The sequence below is a fragment of the Motacilla alba genome, chromosome 2, assembly GCF_015832195.1.
Source record: "Motacilla alba alba isolate MOTALB_02 chromosome 2, Motacilla_alba_V1.0_pri, whole genome shotgun sequence".
NCBI classification, from domain to species: Eukaryota; Metazoa; Chordata; class Aves; order Passeriformes; family Motacillidae; genus Motacilla; species Motacilla alba.
Genome location: NC_052017.1, coordinates 126,932,228 through 126,958,968, shown reverse-complemented (window position 1 = coordinate 126,958,968; position 26,741 = coordinate 126,932,228). Strand labels below are relative to the sequence as shown.

The following is a 26,741-nucleotide window of genomic DNA, read 5'->3' as shown; positions in this document are numbered from 1 at the left end:
ATTAGCATTTTAGACAAAGTTATTATTGTGAGTTACGGCAACATTATTGCTGAGCTTTGAAATTTTAGCATCATTCTCAGATCTACTTTTGGTTTTTTACCTTTTTTTGTTTAATCTTCAGCATTTTAAGAGGATGCCTCACAGGTGCTAACTAAAAAAAACACATTTCAAACACAGTTTTTATTGATTGCAGGGAAGCATGGGCTATGTAAAATACATGCAAACCATGGGTATGGTTTCTGTCAGACAATTTCTGTAGCCACTCAAATAAACAAGCAACGCTTGGTCCCCTCTCCTTCCTGCAGAAGGCAGCTCAGGACTTCCCAGAAACACAGGCAGTACTTCATGAGCATGAACATCCTACCCTTTATTTACATGATAGCTAAATAAATATGATGTGCACCCATACATCTTCCATGGAGAAGATCTAAAAATGAAGCAACCAGAGCAGGAAACATTCTGGGTGGAGGGTGTAATTTTCAGCACAAACTGGTATGGGAACCTCGTGTTGTCCTTGCAACATGAGGAATGGACAGAAACTGCTTGGGTCATGAGGAGGAAAAAAGTTTTGAAACAAACCTCCCAAATCTATTTGCATGTGAATTTTCTTGACAGATAAAATTATTAGCTTTACACAGGCCCAGACTGACTCTACAATTAACCCTCTATGCTGGGCAAGAGCCATTGAAGCTTGGCTACCACTGCATTTTGAATAAACACCATTTGAAACTTAGCTAAGCTGACAGCACTCAATTACATTACATTGTATTATGTCATAAAATCTTTCACCCAGTAACACTGACCAAACTGTAGAAAGTCCAATAGTCTTAAAGAAATGTCTAACAATCTGCTTTATTTTGGCTATTGGTTGTGATGCTCATTTTTGCAGGCCTTCCACATTATTTTCTGGTATATTTTATGATTTCTTTTTGTTCCTGATGCAGACAAACTACAGAGAAAAGTGATGGTAAAGTGCTGGAACAACAAATAATTAAAAAAAGCAATTTTTAAATTTTTTTTATTTGTCATAATACTGAGATTTTCTTAACCTGTAAAAGAAAAAAAAATTCACATATTTTAGAATTGTATCCAGAATTTTTAATTTTTAAGAACTTAGTTCCTGGAGGATAAAAACAGATTTCAGGGAAAGAATATGCACAGTATAAAAGTGGTTTGAAAAGCACTTGGCTATTGCTTATTTGTGTGGCACTTCCAGTACATAATACCATGTAAAAAGGTTCATTAAGAAGTAAATTTCTTAAGATGAATTTTGGTTTCACTAGGTATACATTCTTGAATAAAATCAAATCAAGACCTTTCAGAGAAAAGAAAAAGCAATATAAGAGAAAGTGAGGGAAAGCAGCCTTGAGTTAATGCACAGTTAAAAAGAAAGATCTCAGAAAAAAGGTATACAATGAAGTGATTAGACAGAAATGGGGGAAGGTGTGATTGCCCAAAAAAAAAATTTGGAAAAAAGAAGTAAATTTCAAAATGGAAGAAAGACATGACAGAAGGAACCTTTTTTTGCAGCTGTCTTTACTGCTCCATAATTTTACTCTGACAAGTAGAAGAGAATGGGAATTTAGCCAGGAGAAGAAAAATGAGGAATTGCAAAAAGCAAAGCTCTCTGTGTTCATTATTCGGAACCTTTGGTTCTTGTCCACTTTCAATCGTTTCTTCCCATGACATGCTCAATCTATTATTATTATTATTATTATTATTATTATTATTATTATTATTATTATTATTATTATTATTATTATTATTCCATTCAACACGTAGTCAATTTAACTTCACGGACAGTAAAAATTTTTATCACTTAACAGCTCTTTGGAAATCACTAATGTCGAGCTTTCTGTCCCCAGAAATTGAAAGACTGATATGGTGTTACTTGCTGCACAGATTCAGCTTTGCAGAATGAATTTTAAACCCCTCAAAACTCCACTGTGCTGGAGGGGGTTTTCCATTGTTACAGCAGGCAAAGTGGTGGGGCCCTTTCTGATCATTTGCTGCATGGGCTGGGTAGATGAGGCCAGACATGAGAGCATCCCTTGAAGGGAACCAGCACAGGCTGTCAGCCTCTCATTTAGCACATTGTATTGCTTATCTCAAAATCCAAGGCAGCCAAAGTGAAGACTTCTATGGACCCTCTGGAAACAACAGTCAGACACATTTCAACTCGGCTGAGTTGCCAATTTAAAACTCTCCATGGTCTGTTTCAACAGATATCTAACTGGTAGATGTCTAGCTGTTGGTTTTCTGAGCTGCAGCTCCTATGTTCATTCTGGGTGTCTTGAGAGACTCTGGTAGCTTCTGATGGTGGGCACAGTGAACTTTCCTCATTCCAGGACCTGAAAAAGTCTTTTCTATGGCCTTCCTGTACTAACACATAGGATGCTCTACCATAATTGTGGGAACCAGAACTCCCACCCAGCCTACTCATAGTTTTCAAAATATGGAATATGAGCCTGCAATAAAGTATTTCCACTGTAAAAGAAAAATGAACGTTTTCCCTGATTATCACTGTATAATAGACTCATGTTTTTACCTCATGAAGAGCTATGTGTAACAGAATACTGCAGCATCATTTTTCTTACAGGGTAATAAAGATTTGGACAAGAATATTGCCTTACAAAAACACCCTTCTCATTCAAATGTGCTCCTTTTTTATTAAGCAAATTGAGAATAGACTGTGTAAATTTGTTCTCCTGAAAACCAGAAAGATTATATATTATATATTATATCCAACACTGTATATCAGCAACTAATTACATGTTAGTTTTTAAAATACAGTAGATGAAAAACTTACTAATAATAATGTTACAAGACTGGAATGCAATAAGCAGCTATTTCTCCTCTACAGAAGATAGCCCAACTGAAGTCTGTAACACTGTGGTCTTAAGAGAATTAGGGTTTTTTCCCTAAGGTATTTTTTTCCTCAATTTGATCCGCAAGGAACTTTCCTCTAAGATTCAGCAAATCTTAAGCTTGACTTTAACTTTATTCTGCTGAGATTATTTTAGAGATGCATATATTTATGCAAGCATTCTTGCACATATATTAATAGGGAAAAAAATCTTACCCAAAAGCTCTTTTGATGATTTTTTTAATGTTATAAAGGCAGCATCCAATTTTAATTACGAAGTTACTCCACAGATGTCTGCTATGTTCCATCATTTTCTCTCCCCATCAATACCTCCAAGGTATTTGATATCAGGGAAGATTTCTATTAGTTTGATTTATTTTCCATGCCCTGTTTATAGAGTAGCAGCTACACAAACATTAAAAAAATCCTCATTATGCCTTTCATTCTGCTTTTTAAAAAGAAATAATGAATGCATTATATTGAATGGGTTTGGTAATTACTGTTTTTATTTTAAGTTTACTTATTTTCTATTTTAATTTCATCAGAATGCCTCTTAATATAACTAAATATCCTTTCTCTTTTATGAACACCTTCTCAAACATTAGATTTCAGAAGTAGTTCAGGACTCTGAAATTTGTTACTTTGAGAAAAACCTAAGCAGCTAAGCCCCAAATTTCAGTTGTGACAATCTCTACCTATCCTTGTCTTATGATGAGAAAACAGTGCTAATTTATCTCATATCTACACGGCACTGAAATTCACAGAGCCTGCTCAGTTTGCCACACACACAAATGCACAGTTGTGGTCTGCAATAAACACAAACTAGCCAACAGCAGTTCATCTCAAAAACATCTCCCCCCTTCCCCTGCCTTCCCTCCATGACTCACTATTTTTTATGTTTCCCCTTTTATTTTAATATTATTTGCTGATTGAAGTACTTAGGCTACTGGAAAAATAGAATCAAATTGCTTTTTAGGCCAAGGGTGTACAGCTCTTTACCTACTCTTTCCAAGAAGGAAGCAGCTGTTTTGGCAAGGACTTTTCATCCTTTGTCTGGAGGATGCCCAAGGTAGGGATTAGTCACAGCATCTGTTGTTTTTGTGCAATTGGTGGCTGATTAGAGAACTGCATTTTGACTTGCATTTTTTCAGAAAAATAAAAATCTTATAGTAGATAACATAACCCAGATCTGCTCCCTTCCCAGAGCTGCAGCATCCCAGATACCAACTACACAGAAAATAAAACTTCTTTTTGTATTTCAGGATGTCTTCAGTGAAAACTGTTGCCTCAAAATGCATCATACAATTCTTCTTGTCCCAGAACATGCATAAATGTCAGGCTCTTAGGTAATTTCTGATGTAATCTGATAAATAGAAGAAGGTGACTGATTTAGCTCTCCATTAAGAGCAAGATGTGCCCTGTCATCTTATCTGGGGTTTGCAGCAACTGTTAGTTGGGAGACTGGAATCTTGATGAGAGACATAGATTCCCACTCTTAACATCACCTGGGAAGATGGCAAAGTTTAATCTCAGCCTTGATCAGGACTTTCACCTACATATTGCAGTATTAGTAGCTTCAAGGCATTTCTTTAGGAAATAAGTGTTTTACTCTGGCCTCCAACCATTAACTCACATCAAGGATGAGTGGCAGCATGGCAAGCACCAGCTGTGTTAGTATGATTCTAATGCAAATGACATTATTGACCTGTTTTAGTATGATTCTAATGCAAGTGACATTATTGACCTGGGAGAGGAGCCCATGCATGTGGCACGGTTCCCTGCCAGACCTCTCTGAAGATGCAGAGAGGATTTACCAGTTCCTCTCGTTCCAGTCAGGATTAAATAGGACATAAGCTGAGATAAATCAGCTGATGCAGTGGAAGGAATATGAAAAAGCAGAACTTTTCAGGACGAAAGAGTAAGAGGTCTAGAGGACTCACACACCTAATGGGATTCTGCAGCCACCAAGCAAAAGAATTTCTGCATTGGATTTTGAAGCTACATCAAATGAATGCAGGCACCAACTTCCCACATGAGGCATTTTGGCCTCTCTGGGGATGATGCAGGAGCTTTCCAAGCTGTGGGCACAGGACTCCTGCATGAAGATCCCCATTCATGCTCTGCTGGGCTGCACATTGGGACAGCACGTGCAGGTACAGCCAGGCACAATCTGCACCAGCTCTGCTTTCTCTGTTGTCTGTAGGCTCCCTCACGCTCCTACCCCGAGTCATAATCCAATAAAAGAATCCTCATCATAAACCAATCAAAAAATTATAATAACGCAACAGAAATAACAATGCTTCTTGACATTTCCTACTGACTAACATAAGTACACGCCCCAGTTCTGCCAAGCACGTAGGCTACTGAAGATCCCATTCTGGGCCCCTTTGCTCATCCTCTGCATGGGAGAGGGATCCAAAGCACCAAGTGGAGGGGTCTTGTTGGGTTTGTTTCAGGAGCCCAGCTACCTAGGAGGTGTTGCAATGTCACATGCTGGCACATTACTTCTATTTTAATATTTACAAGGAAAGAGGGAAGCCTTCATTGAAGACCTAAGAAACTGGCAATGGATGAAGAATCTTGGCCCTTTTAGCCAGAATAAGAAAAAAGAAGAAATTTAAAATACCTCTGATCATTTAAATAAACTTTAGAGAATCATTTGAAGACATCTGTTTTACTATTTCACTTTAATGATGGGTGTGTGAACTCACAGAGAATTTAAAGTTTTCCCGACTGTTTTTAATTATTGGATATTGTATAGTATTGCTTTTCAAGCCAAGGGCAACAGAAAGCCTCAGGAATATGTCAGTGCTTACCAGGAGCTGATTCATGTTTGTTTCTGAAGAAGGAAAAGGGACACCAACTGCAAGTGAGTATTATGGTAAAGCTGACGGAAGGAGGTTTTGGTTCATATAGTAAAACACTGGGAGAATGTATACAGATAATTACTGCGTCTCAACAAAGAAACAGCAAATTCTTAAAGTGCATTAATTTCATCATTTATGACCATTGAAGCAGATGTTTTCATTAGTTTTTCTCAGAGAAGTATAAAACTATTATAAAGTCACAGCTGTAACAAAGGCAGAACATCAGTAGTATACAGACAACGTGATCACCACCAACCTGAATGATTCCTCCTAGAAATGAAACTGCTGCTGCGACTCCAATCCTCTGCATTTCAAATTCTGACAGACCCAAAATTCCTGAATTATTGTTTGCAGTGACATTAGTTCTGACTGAAGGAACAAGACGCTCAACTGCATTGGCAGATATTAAGGAAGTTAAAGCAAAAGTTCCTGTAAAAAAAGCCACACATTAATCACCTATAATTGTATATCTGTCTGTACTCATCACTCATGGTCTCTTTTTCAAAATCACCATTATAAATAAAAGTGCTATTTTTCACATTCCTGTCATCATAACAACAATTTTAAAGTAATTTTTTTCTACGTAACACACATTTCTTCCCATAAAAGACCATTTATATAGGAAAATTAAATGTAAATCTTTTTTTAGCACATTTGTTAAGACAGATTTACAAAAGAGATTCAAATACAACAATTTACAATGATTTCAAGTTATCAGAAATGCTTTTAACTCACCCTGGATGTGATCAAGCAGCTATTTGCCTGAGAATCCCAAGTGTTCACCATTCAAATGTCAAATTCAAATGACAATTAATTCACACTATATATATAGTACCTAGCCCATTAAATAGTACTTAGCACTCTAATAAATGGAGGCAAATTATGAGAAAAACATTTATTTGCTGAAAGAGATAAAGCACGTTTAATGGCACAAAGATAAATGAGGATGACAATTCAACATTAAAAGACACAAACATTCAGAGCTATTAGAGCATAAGAATATCTTGCTATGACAGACAATGGCCCATCTTGCCCAGTACTCTGCTGTGATAGTCAGATGTGTTACCTGGGGAAAGCACACAAGCCTGGCCATCTTCTGTGGGCCATTGCTCTTATTTCTAGCATTCATTGTTGTTGTTAGTTGTTGTGTTAGTGAAGTACTTCCTCAGCTGGCTTGTTTTGATTTTGTTTGTGGACTAGCATTCATGAATTTGTCAAAGGCTTGTCTGAACCTGCTTGTAATTTCTCCTTTCACAATGTCCTGTGACAACAGAAGTTCAGCATCCGCTGTATTGTTTTCTTTAATCTATACTTTAAAAGCCTTCTGAAGCAATTTCTCTCTGAACCTGCCTTTTTTCTACTGCTGCAGGACCTGGTGTACACAGTCCTGCCCTCACCTTGGCCTTCACAGAGTAAAGCTCACAGCATGAATTCCTCAGGAACCCACCAGGAATACCATCATCCTGAAAAGCGACCATGAGGTCCAGCCTTTTGCTTCATATCTGTCAACCTGCTAATAATTAATAAAAGGACTTTTCTTCTATCACAAGGACAACTTAGTTTCTTTAGTAACCTTTGATGTGGAACCTTATCAGTAGCTGTTTGACCATTCTGATATCTTATATTCAAAGTATATCCCCTCTCCATGCACTTGTTGACATTCATACAGTAGTCTAGTTAGTAGTGAGGTAGGATTTTCCTTTACAGAAGTCACATTAACTCCTCTCCAAGAGGGTCTGATTATACACAGCTTTTTTTGCCCCATCTCTGGAAGTGTTTGAGGCCAGGTTGGATGGGGCTCTGAGCAACTTGACCCAGTGGAAGGTGTCCCTGACCATGGCAGAGGGGTTGAAACTATAAGACCTTTAAGGTTCCTTCCAAACCTGGCCTTTCTATAGCTGTAAGATGTTTGCAGAAAATGAAATTTGAAAACAGCTTACATGAAATTCTATCTTAAATCAAAGACATGTATGAGTTGTTTATGGCAGATAAAACTATCTCAGAGGATGGTTCAAAATCAATTTGCTAACAAAAGTCAAGAAAAGCTGTTAGTGTTTGTTAGTCAGGTGAGAAATCTCTTCAAGTAGATCAGCTTTTTCAAAGAAGAGTCATTTCAAGTGAATAAAAGTTAACTGAACAGGGCTATTGATGGATTTTCCATTTCATACTAACATGACTGCCTTCACTAACAAAGAACACTTTTACAGCCTGCGTTCATATGGAGAGCATCACAGATCTTACAGAAAATTCTGGTAAGTGAAAAGGTTGTCTCCAATGTCCATAAGGAATTATGGAGCAGTTGAGGCAGGCAGTATGGCTCCTATACACTCAGCTACACACCACCATGCCTTAACTGAGGCTGGGGGAACAAGTGCATGAGACCTTCCTTCTGAAAAGATCAACAATATATGTCACTCAAATTTATTAATTTTTTTAAAATCCATATGTGCAAGAAAAATATTTTGTTGCCTTTTTTTTTTTTTTTTTTTTTTTTTTTTTTGGTTCAGAATAAATTTTGAAATAGAATTATGAATGGAAAGAGTTTCCACACAAGGACCATGCAGAAATCTGCAGACATGAACCTCTGGAACTCAGCAAGACATTCTCTGAACACTATTCCCTCCCAAGGATAAAACATCAGACTTAACAGCATAGTTACTTATTTTATCAACTGTTTTCATTATTAGAATTTATGGCAGCCAGACGCTTACCTGTCTTTCCTATATATGATGAATTCTTGTCTTTCTAATAATCATACGCCAACTTATGACAATACACTTCTAATTTTTTTTTGTTTGAAACAGCTTTTAAATAGAGACTAAAGTTATGATCTATCTGTATACAAGAATAAAATTTTTTTCCAGATTCTAAATTAACACCTTTTTTTTGTAATGCTTCCTTTTTAACATTAATTGAATACAGTCATTACAACATTACAACATTAGACCACTAACACATCTACACATCCTTTTTGGACATCAAAAGGCTCAAATACTCTCTGTACATCTAGGGAAAACAAACTTTCAACTTTCCTTTTTCTCTAAGGCAATTTATAGCTGTTCAGAATTGTATTTTTTTATAATGTAACTGAATATTTTTGATCAAAAAGGGTGCTCAAAATGTATTGCTAACTTCTTGGTAGAACATGCATACACTTGTGCAATCAGAGTCTGCAGAGTTCACTTTGAGTGCGATTACCCAGAACCATCTTTTGTCCTTTCAGATTTTCTCCTATTCAAGGAAGAGATACCGCCTCCCTGCTTAAATCTGACAGCCACAGGGGCTGCTTCCCTTTACCCACCATGCTGTGTGTTGCTCCTGGGCCTATCTCACCCTTCTTGCAAACTTCAGGGGCCATCAAGTGCCCACTTCTGCACAGCAAAGGATTTGTGGTTCAATCTAATGAGTATTATTTCCAGCTGCCCTCTACAATTTGATTTCTTTGGGCTCAGAAACAGAGCATTCATCAGCCTATTAGGAGCACAAAGCCATTCAGTTCTTCAGCTGCTGAGGCTCTGCTGAGGGTAAACAAGTAACTCATAACTACCAGCAGAGTTGCCAGGCATCTTTCCCTGTCTACCCAACTACTCTGCAAGAGGATAAGAGTCCTTATTGGGAGAGTCTCTAGCTTTAATACAATAGCAGGTAATGGGCTCAGAAGGTCGTTTTTGTTTTTCTTTTCCTGAGAAATGCAGGATTTGTGTTTTAGACAGGTGAGAAGTAATGTGTGTTTTCTGTGGTTTAAGAGGCAGTCGAACCTTTTTCATTTATATTTACATACATCTTGTTGGCAGAGCCCTGTGTTTAACTCTTAGCCTGAAGCAGATTTCTAAAGCAAAGTTATAATACAGAAGCTCTTACTAAATTACATTTACAAAGGAAGTGTCAGTGCAATATTAAATTATAATGGCAGGAGTAACTCCAATATATTCTTAATGAGGCTCTTTAAAGTACTTAAACTGACAAAAAATAGTTGTAAAGAGAAGCCCAAAACCATCTTATTTCTGTTTAATCATAGATAATTTTCCTTCCATTGACCTTTAAACAAGAATAAACTTCCGTATTTCTTTATTTTTGAAAATGGTTCTTTATTTCCTGTTCTTTATTTTTGAAAATGACTTCAGCAAACAGACACTTACCTGTTGCCACGTGACGTCCCATTCCAAATATGGCATAAATAATCACAGGAAAAAAAGATCCATATAAACCAAAAACTGGATGGACTGAAGACAGAACAGCAAAGGCGAGCCCTATAGAAAATTAAAGAGAATTACTTCACTGTATGAAGATAAAACTGTTCTGTTTGCTTTGTTGTTTTTTATTTTTATGAGGAAATGTCTACAATTTTATTAAGAGCAGGAAAAAACTCACCTTCATTTATTAAAACCTAGAGTGTAAGTGAAGTACTGTACAATAAGGATCAGAAATAACTGTGAAAGGTTTTTCATTTCATCATCCAAATCCACATATCCTACCATGTTTCCAAGTAGTCTCCATTAGTGGTTCCAAGCCTCTTTTAATAGCCAGGCCTCACAGGAGGAGGCAGCAATGTTTCACCCCCACCATCACAAACGTGGATTTGAGACTACCAGGCGGTCTCCAGGCGGTGGGATGGTTATTCTTTACAAACATTTCAAAACCTGTAATTTTGGTTTGGATGCAGCCCCTTAAGTCTGCTGTCTTTTAATTTCTTAAACAAAAAAACTATTCTGGAGTTCATCACTCCTTAGGTGCCTGGGGTTTATAAGCCTTTGGACATTAACATTTCTTTCATCATGTAAAGCTGTCAGTTCAGAAACAGAAAGTATTTGACTTTCGTGTTGAGATGGAGAACAAACAGAAATGGTTCAGGTTTAACTTTACAGACTTACTAATTACCTTCATTGCTTAGCTATAGAGGACAGCATCCATCCTTTTCTTAGAAAGTCTTGGACAGGAACACATCTTTCAATAGAAACATTCCTGCAAAGCAGCAGATTTGGTTGCTTTTCAACTTGAGATACCTAAGATAGCAAGTCAGACTGCATTGGCTTCTTGCAAGTCATCAGAAGGAGACTCCCCTGACTTCCTTCAGATCAGCAGGCTCCACAGCCATTTCACAGCTCTTACTTCTGGAAACTAGGAACAGGAGAACTTGTCTTGCACAGTTGCTCCATAAATTTTGGTGAATACCTCATTATGCAGTCTGGAAGAAAGGACTGGCCTGTGTAACACACAAGATTCCTTTCTGAAGTCCACCTTCAACCTGAGTGTACTCACCAGCCTAGGGCAGAGGTGTGGGCACTGGGAGACTGACCACGTGTGGTCTGTGACAGAGGAGATTCAGATTTGTGCAATGGAGTTGCCTTCTGTGTACATGTGAAATCCCCCAAAAAAACTAAACCTGTAGGATTCATTGTTCTCACCAAGCCTTCCTAACTGCTCCAGAAAGCATTCTTTACCTGAAATGTTGGTGTTATGGGGCTTTGATAGTATGGAAAGTGCCAAAGAATGTCTTTGTTTATGGGTTTTCAGAGGCAATTCTGAATATTTTCATTCAAAATCTCCTTCTTACATTTTCATTTGAATCTGTAACAAAGCACACGTGGTGGGGGGGAGGCAAGAAAATACTAAAAGGTCAGAAGGTGAAGGAAGGTCTCAGTGAAGCAGTTCATCTGTTCTTAAAAAAACCTCACAGTGAAGATTTTGCTGAGGTGAATCTGACATGGATCATTTTCATCCACATTGTGCTCAGCAAAGTAGCACTATCAGTTATGACTTGGAGAAGAGATATTTTAAAATGTGTTTAAACGTCTTTTAAACAGAGATGGACTCAGTTGCTCTTCAGCCTTATAATGAGTGCATCTACTGATAGTCGCTTGTGCACTTTTCTCTTAGCACGGCAGTATCATAAGCCAGAAAGCTCTTTGAAATTGTAGTGCAATGTCCATGTTCACGTGATCAATAGAAGTAAAAGAAGATTCTGAACCAAGAGCAACACAGAAGGGTGTGCCTGAGGAGAATAAAAACAGCACAGGAGAGAACTCTGTGACCTAATCCAGATAAAATTGAGCATGGAGGAGGTGGGGGGGTGGGAATAGAGAATAGGAGAAAGAAATTTTTAAAGCTAATTTAACACTGAAAAGCTCTTCCATTATCACAATTTTGAACATGAACAAAACCAAACAGAAAGAGAAAATTTGGAATTAATTTACCAGTTGAATACTACTCACGCACATATTCCAGCCTTGCAACAAAGCATTATGCTAGGCTAATTATTTGACTCTCCAAAAAGTGAAGGAATCAGAAAATTCAGTATAATTTCAGTCTCATTTTAATTATAACAACATAATTGAAATGAAGTGACCTGTCTGTGTGCTTCCCAAGCATAAGGGAAATACACAAGCTTCAGTACTGAATGTTGAGCCAGATATGTACTTTAGAAGGTTTTTGTAAAGAGCCTGTTAATCCTGGTTATGGTTATAAATGCAGATTATCTGCTGCTGATAAATATCACTTGTTTACAGGCAGATAATCTGAACTTAAATTTGGCCCTTGTTTTTCTCCATTTGATGCCTAGACCTTTCACATTATTTTGTATTAAGTTTCTAGAAGCAGTGTGTAATTTTTTTCATGGTGAGGTCATGACAATCAGGCCAGAGGTAAAATTACCAGCCTTTGATTTGAGTCCTGGTTCTGTTAGTTAGGTTTTTGCTCCCAGTACTGAAGCATGTTTAGCACTTACTGAAGTGTGTAAGGACAGAGGGGCATTATAAAATAGAATCAGTAGAGACTTCAGGTTCTGTTATTAGGCATAAAATGTTCTAAAGGTTTAAACACTTTTCAAGATGTAATCAGTAGTATATTTAAGCTTATTTCATTAATTTTCATAATAAACGTCACTGCAATGCATTCTGTTTGCTCAAGAACTTTCCTGTCAAAAGGCAGGAAACATTATTTTCTTTTTTTTTTTTTTTCATTCCAAAGAGTAATACTTAAAGGAAATAGATCATAAAGTAAGGATCTCACATAATCTTCACTGATAATATGGAGAAGCCCCCATGGCAGTGACATTAAGGTTTTCATATAAGAATATAAATTCCATGAAAAGAAATGCAAACAAATATTGAACAGAAAGTTTGGATACAGTACATTAATATTGTTTGTTTTAACTACCTCCTTATCATAAGATAACATTGTGGGACACACTTTCACTGCACACCATGACCTGTGACTAGCACCAGGTGCTTAACAGTCCTCTGGTGCATCAGGCTGAAAAGCAAGAGATGTTTAACACTGGCTGTCAATGCAAGTAACTGCAAAATAACAAACTTGATACAAAGAGAAACAAGGCCATCTCCTACTGCAGCAGAAAGATCTCCGTTTAAGGTGGACGTGTCTGCTAATTAGATTAGTGCCAAAACTACAGCAATAAAAAAAAAATTCCATAGGAAGAGCTATGAATCACCACAGTACAGTCAACTAGTTAACAGTACTCTGCATCTGGAAATATGCTCATGACACATACATCTGTTCTGAGGAAAACTCTACCACGTCTTTTGGAAATAGTAGGTGCAAACCAGAAATTAAATTAAGAAGCAGGAAAAGTATTAAGGCTATAATTAATTTGAGGAGTATCAACATTAGTATCATTTAATATTTACTGTAAAAAGCTATATATATTTTATATATATATATAGTATATATAAGATATATATAGCTTTTATATATATTATATAAAATTATATATTATATATAATATAATATAATATATATAATAATTATATATTATAATTATGTATTATAATATATAATTTTTATATATTATATTATATTATATTATATTATATTATATTATATTATATTATATTATATTATATTATATTATATTATATATAGTTTTTCTGATTGAGTGTATATTCAAATAACTTTCTGTAATTGTAACCCTTTACTCTTAAGTGTGACTATACTAAGATGGTCAGACCCCAGGTTTATGGAACCCTAAATGACATTAATTCATCTTATCCCACTCAAAAATGCTATCTGCAGTTGTGAGCACTCTCTAATGCTTCAGAAAAATATATTTTTTTCCATTTCTTCTCCATCTTCTCACAAAGCTCTATTAATGTAGTAAGAAAGATATTTTCTGAGGATGCCCTAAAATCTAGAACTGACACATATCTAATCAGTCTCCTACCAATACTTCCTGGAGAACTAACAAATCAAACAACCAATTACTCATATCCCAGGATTTAATTTCTGACTCCAGGATAGCTAACTTCTATTGAAGAAAAAAACAAGAAAATTTTTCCCACCACAGGAAAAAATTAATATTATATTTCATAGCAGTTTTCCTACACAAACCTCCTAGTTCTGGAGGGTTCTTTGACGATGGCTTCGTAAAAGCTCTTAACACAAAATGATCTGTTGGAAATAATAGCATTAACCTCCAAAAACTGGGAAGCTCAGTACCAGTTCTCTCAATGCACATTTGCTGGGGCTGCACAAGTGGATTGTACCTTCTGTCTCACTTATTTAGTGACAAAGTACCAAGAGCTTAAAATCATTCCTTGGTTCTTCTGTCATTCAAAGCCTGAGGCAACGGAAGAATGTAAAGACAAAATGGAAGGACAGACCCTCAAAAATGAGCCATAAATCTTTCAGAGACCACACAATGTTGATTTGGCAACCCCCCTCTTTTTTGAAGGATCCTTCAGTGCAGCTCCTTCTCATGCAGCTGTCTCCTTCAGCCTGGTGAGTTAAGCACCTCAGCTGTGTTAGCTGCAGTACCCGAGTTCACAGTATTTCACAGGTTCTGAAACGCAGCTCTCCCAATGTACCATCTGACAACCACATCAAAGGTAGATTTGAGAAAACACTGTGCTATTCTGCCACTTTACAGATCTGCAGGTACTGACATTTGTATCTTAATGTTCAAAAGGAAAATATGCAAGCATTGTGGTACAAGAAACAAGTGGATGGCATGACCCATTTATGATTTCACTGTTCAAGACAGCTTGACCCTTCTGCACGTAATAGAGTTTAGATACATACAAAACAGATCATTAAAAAATTTCTAGTGTTTTCTTTTCTTATAATAGAGCTCCTCAAAAAAAGCTATCAGTCTTGACAGACAATCTGAGATGAAACATTAAGACCCTTTTAGGACAAATTTGACTCAATATCTAAACACCACAAAGATTTTATAAACTGTTTCACAGGGAGTTCTATGAGCTATTGTCCACTAGCCAGCCATAATACCTGAAGAATTCAGCCACCTCCAGAAACAAAGAAGGATTTTAAAAGTAGATTATACATAAAAATCTCTGTATTTCAGTAAGAATAAACAGAGCATGAAGCCTTCAGAAGTTTCTGTCAGGCAGGTGACTATGAGGTAATCTGAGAAGCATCAATGCTGTGGAGAAACAAAAACCTGTCATGAGTGATTACAGGACTTAATCCAGATGAGCTGGACTTGCTGAAATCCATGAAAAGGGCATCCATTTGTGCAAATCGGTGGCCAAGGATCTGAAAACTAACAGTTTTCTGATCTGGAAGATTATAGAGGGTGTCATTTCTTCCTTCAAGGATCAATGTTTCCTGGGTTGCTCAGTCTCTGTCCATGGTGCTCAGGCACCCCAAAGCCCAGGGATGCATGCAGCTCATCTGGACGTGCAGTGTATGCACACCAGAGTGCCCCTGGCCAGGAGGCCCCAAGGGAGTCAGAGGTCATCCAGAAGCTGAATTCATATTTCTAGCAGTCTGTTAGACAGGTCTGCACTAGCACATGTGTAACTTGGAGGAATTTTTATAGACATTAGAAAGAAAATATTGCATGCACAGCAGCCTAAGTGCCTTGCTGCTCCACTGGAGAGTTGTAAAGTGTGAAACACTGTCCCATATTTTCTCACTAAGATGTTAAATTTCATATTCTGCTTACATCATTATTCTTTGCATGAGAGAACTATAACAGAGTTCAACTGGACACTCTTCCCGAAATCATGAACTACATGGATTCTCCAATGCATTCTGTAGGAGGTTTTTCTGGCTCTGCTTCCAAGTGTGCCTATTCTATTTCATCTACACATGTTATTTGTAAGCCAGATGTATATTTACAAGGCAGCTTTACCCCTTAATAAAATTATTAGCTCCAGTTAGTCAGTTTAGAGTATATTTATGTCTACATTTATGATCAGAGCCTGAAATAAACCCCCGGCAACTATCACCCTTGAGAAGACACAGCTGGGGTTCCTCCATGAAAAGCTATGAAAAAAAAATTATATAAGTTCTTGGCATCATGCCTTCCAAAACACTGGGCACCAGTTCTGGAATGCAGGAAGGCAGTATAGTTAATTTTTTTTAATGTCAGGATCTCCAGCCAGTGTTAAGGAATTAGTTGTTCAGCAATAAATCCAGCTCCAGATTAAATTAAGTTTAATTAAAACATACAAACCACACCAAGACTCAGTGAGTTATTATTGGGCTTGAAGAATGAAAAAGAAAAGAAGTTGGCAGAAATAACAATACTGATTTCATCAGATGCCATCTACATATTTAACTTTTAGAAGAAATATGTCTCAAGGGCCCTCCACCCTCCAAAAAAACAGCCCACCAAAATCCACTTGAGCCAAAGCATTTCTTGTTCATGATAGGTCACAGGAAAGGCAGCAAATGTATAATACTATATATAAATTCTACATAAAGCATATCCCTCTACTAGCTGCCTAAAAAAACCCCATTTTTAAAAAAACCACAAGCACTGACATCATTGCAATCTGGTAAGTTTGAAAGTCCAAATCTTATACCCTCACGCTTCCAGTGGGCAGCTATTGAGTACATGCAATATAGCCTACAGAAAAATATTTGTTTCAAAAGAAACAGAAAAATGTTCATGATTCCACAAACTTAGCAAGCAAAGACTGAATCAGAAATAGAGTGAAAGAGTTTTCATTTTGAAACTCCCACACATTTGTCTTAACTTTTTTGTATATATACTGAAGTTCCAAACTTTTTTTTTTTTTTTTTTTTTGAGCAGCAGCTCAAAAGAGAGCATAAAATTGAGAGGGAGCATAAAATTGTGAAGACCTTCTCTTGTGGTCTGCTCCCCCTTATGACAGCCAAACACAATTGTTTGTAATCTAGCACATCCATGAATGGAATTATGCGATAAGGAGATCCATCTTCTGAACCCAATAATTAAATACAATATTTTTAGAACTACTTCAAATTTTAAATCTAAACAGATTCAAGTTACTTTATTTTCATTTCTCTATGTGCTGCAACTGTATTTTAATTTGAATGCCTTTCCTGATAAAGAAAAAAACCTTCTCATGTTTTAATTAACCTGTCTGAGCCCTTTAAGTTTTCTCCAATCATAATCTCTGTTTTTCTGCTCCTTCTCCAAGCCTTTTCTTCAACTGAGATCATCTTCTATGAACAGAGGCAACCAAAATGAAACACTATATTTATGATAATGGATCAACAAACAGCAGTGCCAGCAGTCATCAGATTCTTTGCACCTCTCAGTTCATGCAGCAGGTTTTTTTTTCCCAAATAGGCTAATTATTTTCCACCATACCATTAAAACCACCTCTAACTAAGAGCAGCAGCAGATTTGTCTTTAGAACCCATACATAAATCTGAAGTAAAACCCACCATCTGTCCTAGAGCCTTGCTTCAGAATTGCATAGCTGAATCCATCACTCTGATATCCTTCATTGCTCTACCTGGATATGTATTTTCATTACTATTATTATTACTAGAGAGATATACAACACCATGGGTTGGATCTGGTCCAGTCCCTCATCTGCAGTGCGGACTTTTAACTGGGGTACAACACTATACTCACTATCAATCACAGAATATAATTCCAAATGTGACAGAATCATCCTAGGGTACGTGTTCCACACGTGATCCACAATGATCCACGTGATCATGTGTTCCATGTGATCCACAATGCCACTTACCTCATTTTTCAGAATCCTGAGATGGCAATTAACTATCTCAGCCTTCAATCTGGATGTGTTTTATTTTCTCTGTTTGATATCAGTTACATATCCATGTGCTTGACCATTTCCCTCATGGAAAAGTCATCATCCTTCGGGAAACTGAGTCAAAGTTATAATTTTGCACTGAGGCTTCCATTCAGACCAAATACTTCAGTAGAAAGTACTGTGCCTTTGTTTTGTACTCATTTTTTTAAAGGCTGAAAGACCACTTGTAGGTTTGGGGTTTTTTGGAGGGGTTTAACTCAGTTGCAGTGTTAGACATGCATATCAGTAGCAAACTACTGAAACCTGAATTCTTTGCACCATAAACTCTCAGTGTAATATTGCATAAGTAATTTCTTCATTTCAAGCAAAAACATTTTTGTGTGTCTAATTTCCTACCCATAAACTTTTCTATTACTGGTAAGTGTAAGGAGCTCTAAATTGTTATAATGAAAAGTGCAGGGTATTAGTATTATCATCACCCAGAAAATCACCAAAAAAAACCCAATTTAAGTTACATATTTGTGTAAGCAGGAGACTGTCTGGTCATTAATAACTTGAAGATGAGGTTTATAATTATCAAAATCTCAAGAGAGATCTTGGAAGAAGTCTGAGAGAAGGGTTGACATTGTCTGAAATTAGGTACCTACATTAGGAATTTACATCCAAAAACAACTTCGGGTGTTACGCAGAGCACATAATTTTCACAGCATTTCATGACCAAACTGCTTTAGACACATTTTTGTCCCCTACCTGTATAGAGAATATAAGTTACATACACTAAAATATATATTCAAAAAATAAAATATAGATTCCAGCAGACTACTTTGGGTAATAATTCCTCTGGCAATGAACTCATCTGCATGACAGAGGGTCTCTTTTGTAAACTTTTTCAGACAAACTTGGCTTTTTTTCTGTTGCATTCAGGGACATTCAGGGAAGCTTACTGATGGGTCTTGGTACTAGCTACATGGCTTCTGTATGCCAGCCTTCATGACCAGTGTGCACAATTCTGCCCAGGAAAAAACAAACAGCAAAAATAGCAAAAACCAAACCCCAAACCTCATATTCTAAATAAAAAAAAAAAATACTGAGGAATTATTACCAACAAATATAGACTGCAAAATTTAAATCCTGAGGCAAAAAGCTGTTTGTTTGAAAAGACAAGACTGAATGAAGAAGGATAGCAAGGTGGATTAATGGTAGATGGATCAAGAGCTTGGTAATGAATAAGTAATGTCAGGAAAGATCACCTATGAAAGGCCTTGAAAGTAAAGATTAATAATTTGCTTGGTGCAATAAAAGTTACCACTGTGAAAATAAGCTAAGCAGATGCATTCTGAAGAGATATGATGGGACTGTAGCACATGTTCAGAAGGCTACAGAAAAAACATGATGACAGTTTAATGAGATTTAGCTACATGGAAAGACTGCATCATAATGCATCTTAATCTTATAATGTAAGGAAACCAAGAAAAATTCAGACCCAAGCTGATCAAAGTATTTTTCTTTTATGAGTATGGGTATATGAGTCACACAAAAAACCCACAAATAATTCTGTTGTGACAGGTCAATGGATGAATTACAGAAAAGAAAACAGTAAGACCTCCTTTTAACTGTTAAACATCAACTGTTTATCTGTTTATTACCCACAATGACATGGATATAATGGTTAAGACACCTAAACTTTGATGTCTGCTTTATCAGTGTCTACACTTGAGCCCATCCCTGTTACACTCAGAGGAAACTTATTAATATAATTAATCAACCTTAACAAAGCAGATGGTTAGATTTAGTCAGATGAATCACGCCTGCGGTGGGTTGATTCTAGCCAGCAGTTAAGTACCCATCCAGCCACTCACTCCTCCTCAAAGGATGCAGGAGAGAATCAGAAAAGCACAAGTGAGAAAACTTGTCAGTCAAGATAGACAGCTTAATAAGGGAATAAAAGAAAAGAAAAAAAGTGACGTAAATGCAGTCATTCACCACCTCTCACAAGCACAGAATCACAGAATAAACTAAGTTGGAAGGGATCTATAAACATCATTGAGTCCAACTCCTGGCCCTGGCCAGGACACCCCAAGAATCACACCATGTGCCTGAGAACATTGTCCAAATGCTTCTTGAACTCTGTCAGGCTTGGTGCTGTGACCAGTTCCCTGGGGAGCCTGTTCCAGTGCCCAGCAACCCTCTGGGTGAAGAACTTTTTCCTGATATCCAACCTAAACCCCTAGTGACTCAGTTTGCTCAAGTCCTGTCACTGGTCACCAGCGAGAAGAGATCAGTGCCTGCATGTTGAAGTTTTCCCTCAGTTTCCTCTTCTCCAGGCTGAATGAACTAAGTGACCTCTGATGCTCCTCCTTTGGCTTCCCCTCAATCATCCTCATCATTGACATTCCCTTCATCATCCTCATTACCCTCCTTTGGATGCTCTCTAATAACTTAATGTTCATTAACTCCGATCAACTAAGTCTTCATTGACCAGTGAAGAACACAGAAGCAGCTTGCTGAGAACTACTTACCTGCACAGAAGACCCTTTGTTTTATTAGCATGATTTCAATTTGGAAAGGAAAAAGAAAGTTAGACACTTATGAGACATCTACATGGATCTAGCAATTGAATTTGTTTGCAGGGATGAGGGATACAGAATTAAATGTAAAGAAGACTCTTCATAGAATGACTGTTGATGGGGTATTCATAAGTTTTAAAAGGAAAGGGAAGAGGGCAATGAATGCTAATCCAACAAGAAAATTAGGATTTATTTTGTTAATTTAGAGACATCTTGCTCTAGTCTATCACTAACAGAGTTTTGAGAAGTTCTTGAGACAAATTATGTAGTGATTACCAAAACATAAAAGCTCAAATTTCTTAACTTCCTCTTACAGTATATAGCAAACTTCAAGCCTGCATGATGATGTTCATTTTAGATTCAAAGATTATTTTTTCAACCTTAGGTATCAAAGTAAGAATAAAGATTCTATGTCAGCATTATTAAATTACACTTGGAACTAATATTTAATAGTTGGAACTGATGAGGCCTGATCTCCTTTACTGGTTTTGACTTGTGGCTGGCTGGCTTCACAGTCTGAGACTGTGCAAGTCCAGCTGGACCTTTGTGCCAATTGGTGGATTTGAAAAGGTGTTGTTTTTTTTTTTTTGTTTTGTTTTTTTGGTTTTTGTTAGAACTTGTAGGGTCTTTTTCCTACATGATATTTTCATAAAATTTTTAGAAACATAATTCTCTTTGACATTTCTTTCTCCATATTCTGTACAAGTAGATAAAGGACCCTAAAACTAAGGGATACATACAGAGAAAATACAAGTATTGTCTCAATAGGTAAAGAGCATTGAAATTTGGGACTCCTGAATTAATAGGTATTTATTATTTTTAGCAGATAATGAAACAACTATAGGAACATTTTCAGAGTGACTGCTTGGTTTCAGCAATGACTCTTTCATCACAAATGTCCAGCAGCACATTATGATAATCCCATGCCTTTACTTTCCATCTTGCTACACCCCTCATTCTCCTCTTCCCCAGCCCAGTTTTGTTGCTTTCACTACGACACAGTAAGGACAATGGCTTTCATCTTTTCTTCCATACAATACAAAGAGAAATCAGCAATTCTATCTAAAATTTAGATTAGAAGTGGGAGCACAAACAGATTACACCAGATCAGAGCAGTTGCCAACCTGAATAGTCGGAATATGACCAATACCAGATGAGTACGAAATCCCACAGAAGGAAATTGTGAAAAACACAGCTCATTTGCAAGGCCTTCCTTAATTATTCTCAAGCTACTGGACTGCTCTCCACCCTGGAGTTTGCAGCTTTCATCACTCAGAAAACTGTTGCATATGAATACAACTGTACATTTTTCCAAATACTTCCATTACTCAGGTTTATTTCCTTATACTCAGATTTGCTTAAACCTGCTGAGGTTGACACTATGCTCAACGAGTCAATTATCACCAGTTACCTTTTTTTCCAGCTATTATTAGAATTTCTGCCTTGCATTGCATTATGAAATTTCTTGGTTTATCTGTGGGTGGAAGAAAACAGTCACAATAGGACCTCCCAAAATTTGGGGGTTTTTGTTTTGTGCTATATAACAAATGGAACTTCTTTTCATCCATAAGTCTTCCTGTGAAAATATTAGGACAGTTCTGGTAACTGGAATGCTTACAACACTAGAGAAAGAGCTTATATTTGCATTCAAATTAAAGCACCACAAACATGATGAAATGCTTTTGTCTCTAACTCTCTTCCTATTTCATCCCCTAAAATCATTCAAAAATCTTGAGAAGCAGAAAAAGAAAAAACAGATCAGGAGTTTCAAAGTATTTCTTTTTAAACGGCATAATTTGAGGATAAAATTGTTTCTAGAGTACTTATAAATAAACCAGAAAACACAAACCCGCGTTTGCTGTCTTCACAAATTTATCTGTTACAATAAACAGCTTCTTGGTACAAGAGTGAAACATGAAAATCCTGGCTAAAAGTACTAACGCTGCAGAAATGCTGTTTAACATAGCATTTTTGATGGATTTCAACATACTGCTATTAGCAGCATTTTAATTACAATTGTTGTATACACACAGACCAGTGAAATTAGATACTTTGCAGAGTTACAGTATTAAGGTTCCTAAAGTTAAATCATGCCAATGCAGATGTTCCTAATTACTTTAAAAGCACAAATACTTATACAAATCAGTTGTTTCAAGTTCCAGCATAATTCAATTAAAGGAGTATTTAACAACATGAATGATAGTTAAGCACACTTTTTATGGAAAACTGTTAGGAAACAATAGATGTCATTCACATGAAGGAAGGAGTTAAAGTCCGTCTGAGATAAGAAGCTGTGATTTGTCTGAGACAAATAGAAGACATTATCAGAAGAAGGTGACACTATCAAAGACACATCAAAAACGGACAAAAGCATTTATTTCCTTGTAGCAATCACTTTGCTAAGAAAGATGACTGGAACTTAAAGTTTCTGCAGGTCATTGTACAGAGTTTGGGAAGATTTTCCTTTTCCTGCCTTTTTTTCTTCCTTTTTTTTTTTTTAAGCTGTAAAATGGAGTCTAGCTCCACCCCTACTTTGTATTGCTGCTTGAAAAGAGGTGTGGTAGGTAATGCAATACAGCATTAAACCAGCACACAAGCTGTAGATGCCACAAATCCTCTCCCTGGATAATGTCTCTGGCAAGAACACTCTTTATGCACAGAAAGTTGTGAACTTTTCCTGCTGGGTTTTGGAATTTTGCAGGTAATAGTATCAGTAATAGTTTATTCCAGAACAGCATATTTTATAGTGCAATTATCATTGAGTTATATTTTGGTTTTGATGTGAAATAGAGAAAAAGATGGTCATTTAACTGATAAAACATTGTATAGAACCATATCCTGTATGAATAGTGTTACTGCTCTCTCAGCTTCCATATTAAATATTTGAAAAATTGTCAAAAGATAAATAGTAAAGTTCCACAGAAATTAGCTACAATATCCCAATGCATTTCTCTCCACATTTGCACATCCACTCTATAAAGACTATATATTTTTCCTTGTATTTTCATTTAGATTCAATCAACATTAGATATGACCAGACAAACTTAAAATATTAATTTGAAATGAGTTAACTGTACCTTGAGTCACCTGTTGGATGGCTAGCATCATCCCAGAAACAGTATCAGGAACCAAATTTTCCTTCCAGTTGTAGACAGGCACCCATTTCAAGATAGGCAGCCTTCTCATACACCAGGCTTTGATATCTTCAAAGCGAACAGCCTGGATCTTCCTCCAGACTGTACTTCTTTTCCTTTTTGCCCCTGTCATCATTCCTACCCCACAAAAGCAGTGCCTCTGTCAGGAGAGTGCAGAGTTGAGGAATCACCCTGATCTCTGTCAGTGTCCAGTTTTCTTCTGAGATTTTTCAGTTCCAAACTACAAAGAAAAAAAAATGAACAGAAGCACTTAAGATTTCTGCAGCTGTTCTGTAACTATACCCAATGAAAACACTTATTAAGTGCTTCAATCACATAAACAGCTACATTAAATGCAAGAACTGTCTACAGCAAAGATCCCATTTTCTGCTGTTTGCACAAATTTGGTCTAGTCTCACGTTAGTTTGTGATTCTTTCCAGTAACTTCCCGCTTTATATCCCTGTAATGCTTGTGCTTTTGGCCTCATGCCAGCGGCAAAATGAGGTATTACTGGGTGTGTGTGTGATATAGGCTGGGCTATGCTAATCTGAGCAAGAAGTGCCCAGCAGAGCAGGCATCTCCCTGCCAAGCCTGGGAGAGCAGCCGTGTCTCTCCTGGGGGGAGCATTTCTGGCCACAGGCAGAAGGCATTAAGACCTCAGAAAAGCTCGTGCTAGAAGACTTGTCTTACTCCATCAGCATTTTGTCTTCTAAATGACACAAAAAGCTTTTTTATGTAGCAAATGCAGAACATCAGGTAGCAATAAGTCCTACCAGAAACATACACAGAATCTCTCTGTCGGCTGAAGCCTCAAACTTCGTAGTAACAAGCTCGAAGTGAAGTGAGAGGCTGCAAGGTATCGGCTCCACATGGGTAGTGCCAAAAATTCTTGTGACAATCATTCTTGCTCAAAGCTAGTCCTTTCTGCTCTTGGCTGTCCACTCAGCAAAGGCTCTCTCAGCACAGAGAGTTCACCCAGTAACAATTGTTCTTGTAATAATGTCATGCACCTTGTGTACGATACAAAGTGCTCAGACACAAAGTGATAAGGACATAGAAGGGCTTTAAATGTTCAGGCATTTAAATGCCTTGACTGATATGGAGCAAGGACACAGTAAGCTTTCCTCTAAGTTTTATGTATCTGTGGATGGCAAAGAAATTTAAATTGAAATGCAAGATCCATTATATGCCTGAAATGTCTTCCCAATCACTGTTCTGTAGTAAGCAATAAAAATAAATATATTTTTAATATTTCCTTTTTTAAAAATAGAAGTTAATTTACATTTTATTGTTTAGATTAAGGCAAAAAAAAAAACCCTGAAGCATTTTCAAACCAAAAAAAATTTTAGAAAAATGAGACTGCTTCCAAATGCAACAGGTAGACTGGCACAAAGACAAATGCATCAAGTCATTCTACTGAGTGACATTCAGTTGATGTCAACAAGTGTGTCCCATAACACTGCAAAGATAAAAAGAAAAAAAGGAAGGGAAAGAAATAATTTCTTATCATGAGACAGACCCTTACTTTTAACTAACCTTGGCATACTTACTCTTTGCCCTGCCCACCCATTAACAGCATACACTTTTTAAAGACAGGTAATCTTACTTCTGTTCACTAGAATAAACCTCTAAGCATCAATTCATTCTCATTTTCTTTTTGTGGTTTGTGCTTTTTGTTTTCTTTGTTTTGTTTTTTTTTTAACTTGAATGTGCAGTTCAAGGATTTCACAACTGAGGCATTTATGTCTGCCAAGTTTTCACAACACAAATCTTTTCCTTCTTTCAATAGTTACTAGTGGACAGGAATCCTCACAGCTGCAGTGAGAGCTACTCAGCAGTCAGGTGCTGCTTCGTTTTGATGAAATGTTCAGTACCTCTAACTATAACAGTATTTACCATGAAATAAAAATCAAAATACATTTCTACACATAAATATGCATGTGCAAAAACATCCCCAAATATAGGTACTTGTGTAAAAGAGCTTAGCCTCTTTCTTTTTTTTTTTTAATCATTGTTTGCTAGAAGCTCTGAATATTCTGAAACAGGCAAAAAACCAGCCCTCAGTGGGAAACCAAAGAACCACGGCTAAACACACAAGAACATATTCTCCAGTCCTCAAAGTTCTTGCACCAAAATGCTGCGGTGTTTGAAAAAGTCTGTGATTGAGATTTTCCCACCTCCTAATTGCAGAGTCAGTTAAGATGGACAAGTTTTCCTCAATCCCAGATTAGTATTTGAACACCAAGGATTTCCATTAACAACAGATTTTATCCCCCACAAACAACAAAGGTTGGTATTCCTCTGTGAGTGTGTGCATGCGTAAGTGCAAACATCCTACAGCTGTTGTGGAATTTTTGTGGAAACTTTGTTTAACCCCAACAATTATTTTGATAAGTAAAAAACTGCATTATCCATAAACCTGAAGTTGATAATGCCATCACTATTGAGATGCATTCTTCATTGTAATTCTGAAATTAATAAATACTCCTAGTTACCTATGACACAAAGCAATGTTTCAGTTACAAACCCACAAAGAAATCAACATTTTTAAAGGAAAATTGATGTATAGGTATGTCTAACAAGCCTGTACCTCGCTACAAAATATTATAACCTTTGAATCTTGAAGAAACATAAAAACCCCTCCACTTTCCTAGAACACTTGAGTATCCTAGTGGATACGCGTTGTATCACAGACACAATGTTTAAACTTTTTCCCATCATCTACTTTTCATTAGTTACAAAACTTTAGTCTCTACACTCCCAGACCATGCAGGCTTTCCACAGGTTGAATTGTATCATGATGTACCTGAACTATCTGGATTATGAGACCCTCTCTTGCTCTGAAACAAGTGAACAAAACTTCATTTTCTGGAACACCAAAGGATAAGCATGAGAAACCTTTGGTTCTATTTATTTAAGTCAGTGTATTCACACATATTTTTGTAACATTAGATGCTTCACAATTAGCATTTTTGATAATCTCATATAAGTGAAAGCTATCTTCAAGTTGTTTGTTCTGGAAATGCACAAAAATATAATTCTAGCGGAATTTTTATGTACAATGCTAAATAGATAATTACCATAAGTCAAAAATTAGAATACAAGCAGTATGTAGAAGGAGATATTTATTGCATCATAGATCAGCTATGGTGGGCTTTTAAAACCTGATTTGCAACAGGTTCCAAAAATAAATGGGGTAACCTCTGTGGGGGCTGTCTGTATTTTCATCAGCTCCTCTAACATTTACATACATGGGAAATTTCCATACTGAGTGGATATGTGAAGAAAGGAGGTTTGATTCTCTAGCTCTGGCCTTAAGGGATTAAAAAAATAA

General features: G+C 36.8%; 1 protein-coding gene across 2 annotated transcripts in view; it reads right to left on the bottom strand.

The window, feature by feature from the left end:
* The window catches only part of SLC26A7 (solute carrier family 26 member 7), a 70,517-nt gene extending 46,704 nt beyond the window's left edge, over positions 1 to 23,813 (bottom strand). For both annotated transcript variants that reach the window (XM_038129919.1, XM_038129920.1), the window contains exons 1-3: positions 23,350 to 23,813; positions 9,873 to 9,983; positions 5,990 to 6,162 (exon numbers count right to left, since the gene is read on the bottom strand). In XM_038129919.1, coding sequence (XP_037985847.1) covers positions 5,990 to 6,162; positions 9,873 to 9,983; positions 23,350 to 23,542 — 477 coding nt within the window. In that variant the 5' untranslated portion in view covers positions 23,543 to 23,813. The remainder of the gene's footprint in view (positions 1 to 5,989; positions 6,163 to 9,872; positions 9,984 to 23,349) is intronic.
* Between the last annotated feature and the right edge of the window lie 2,928 nt (positions 23,814 to 26,741).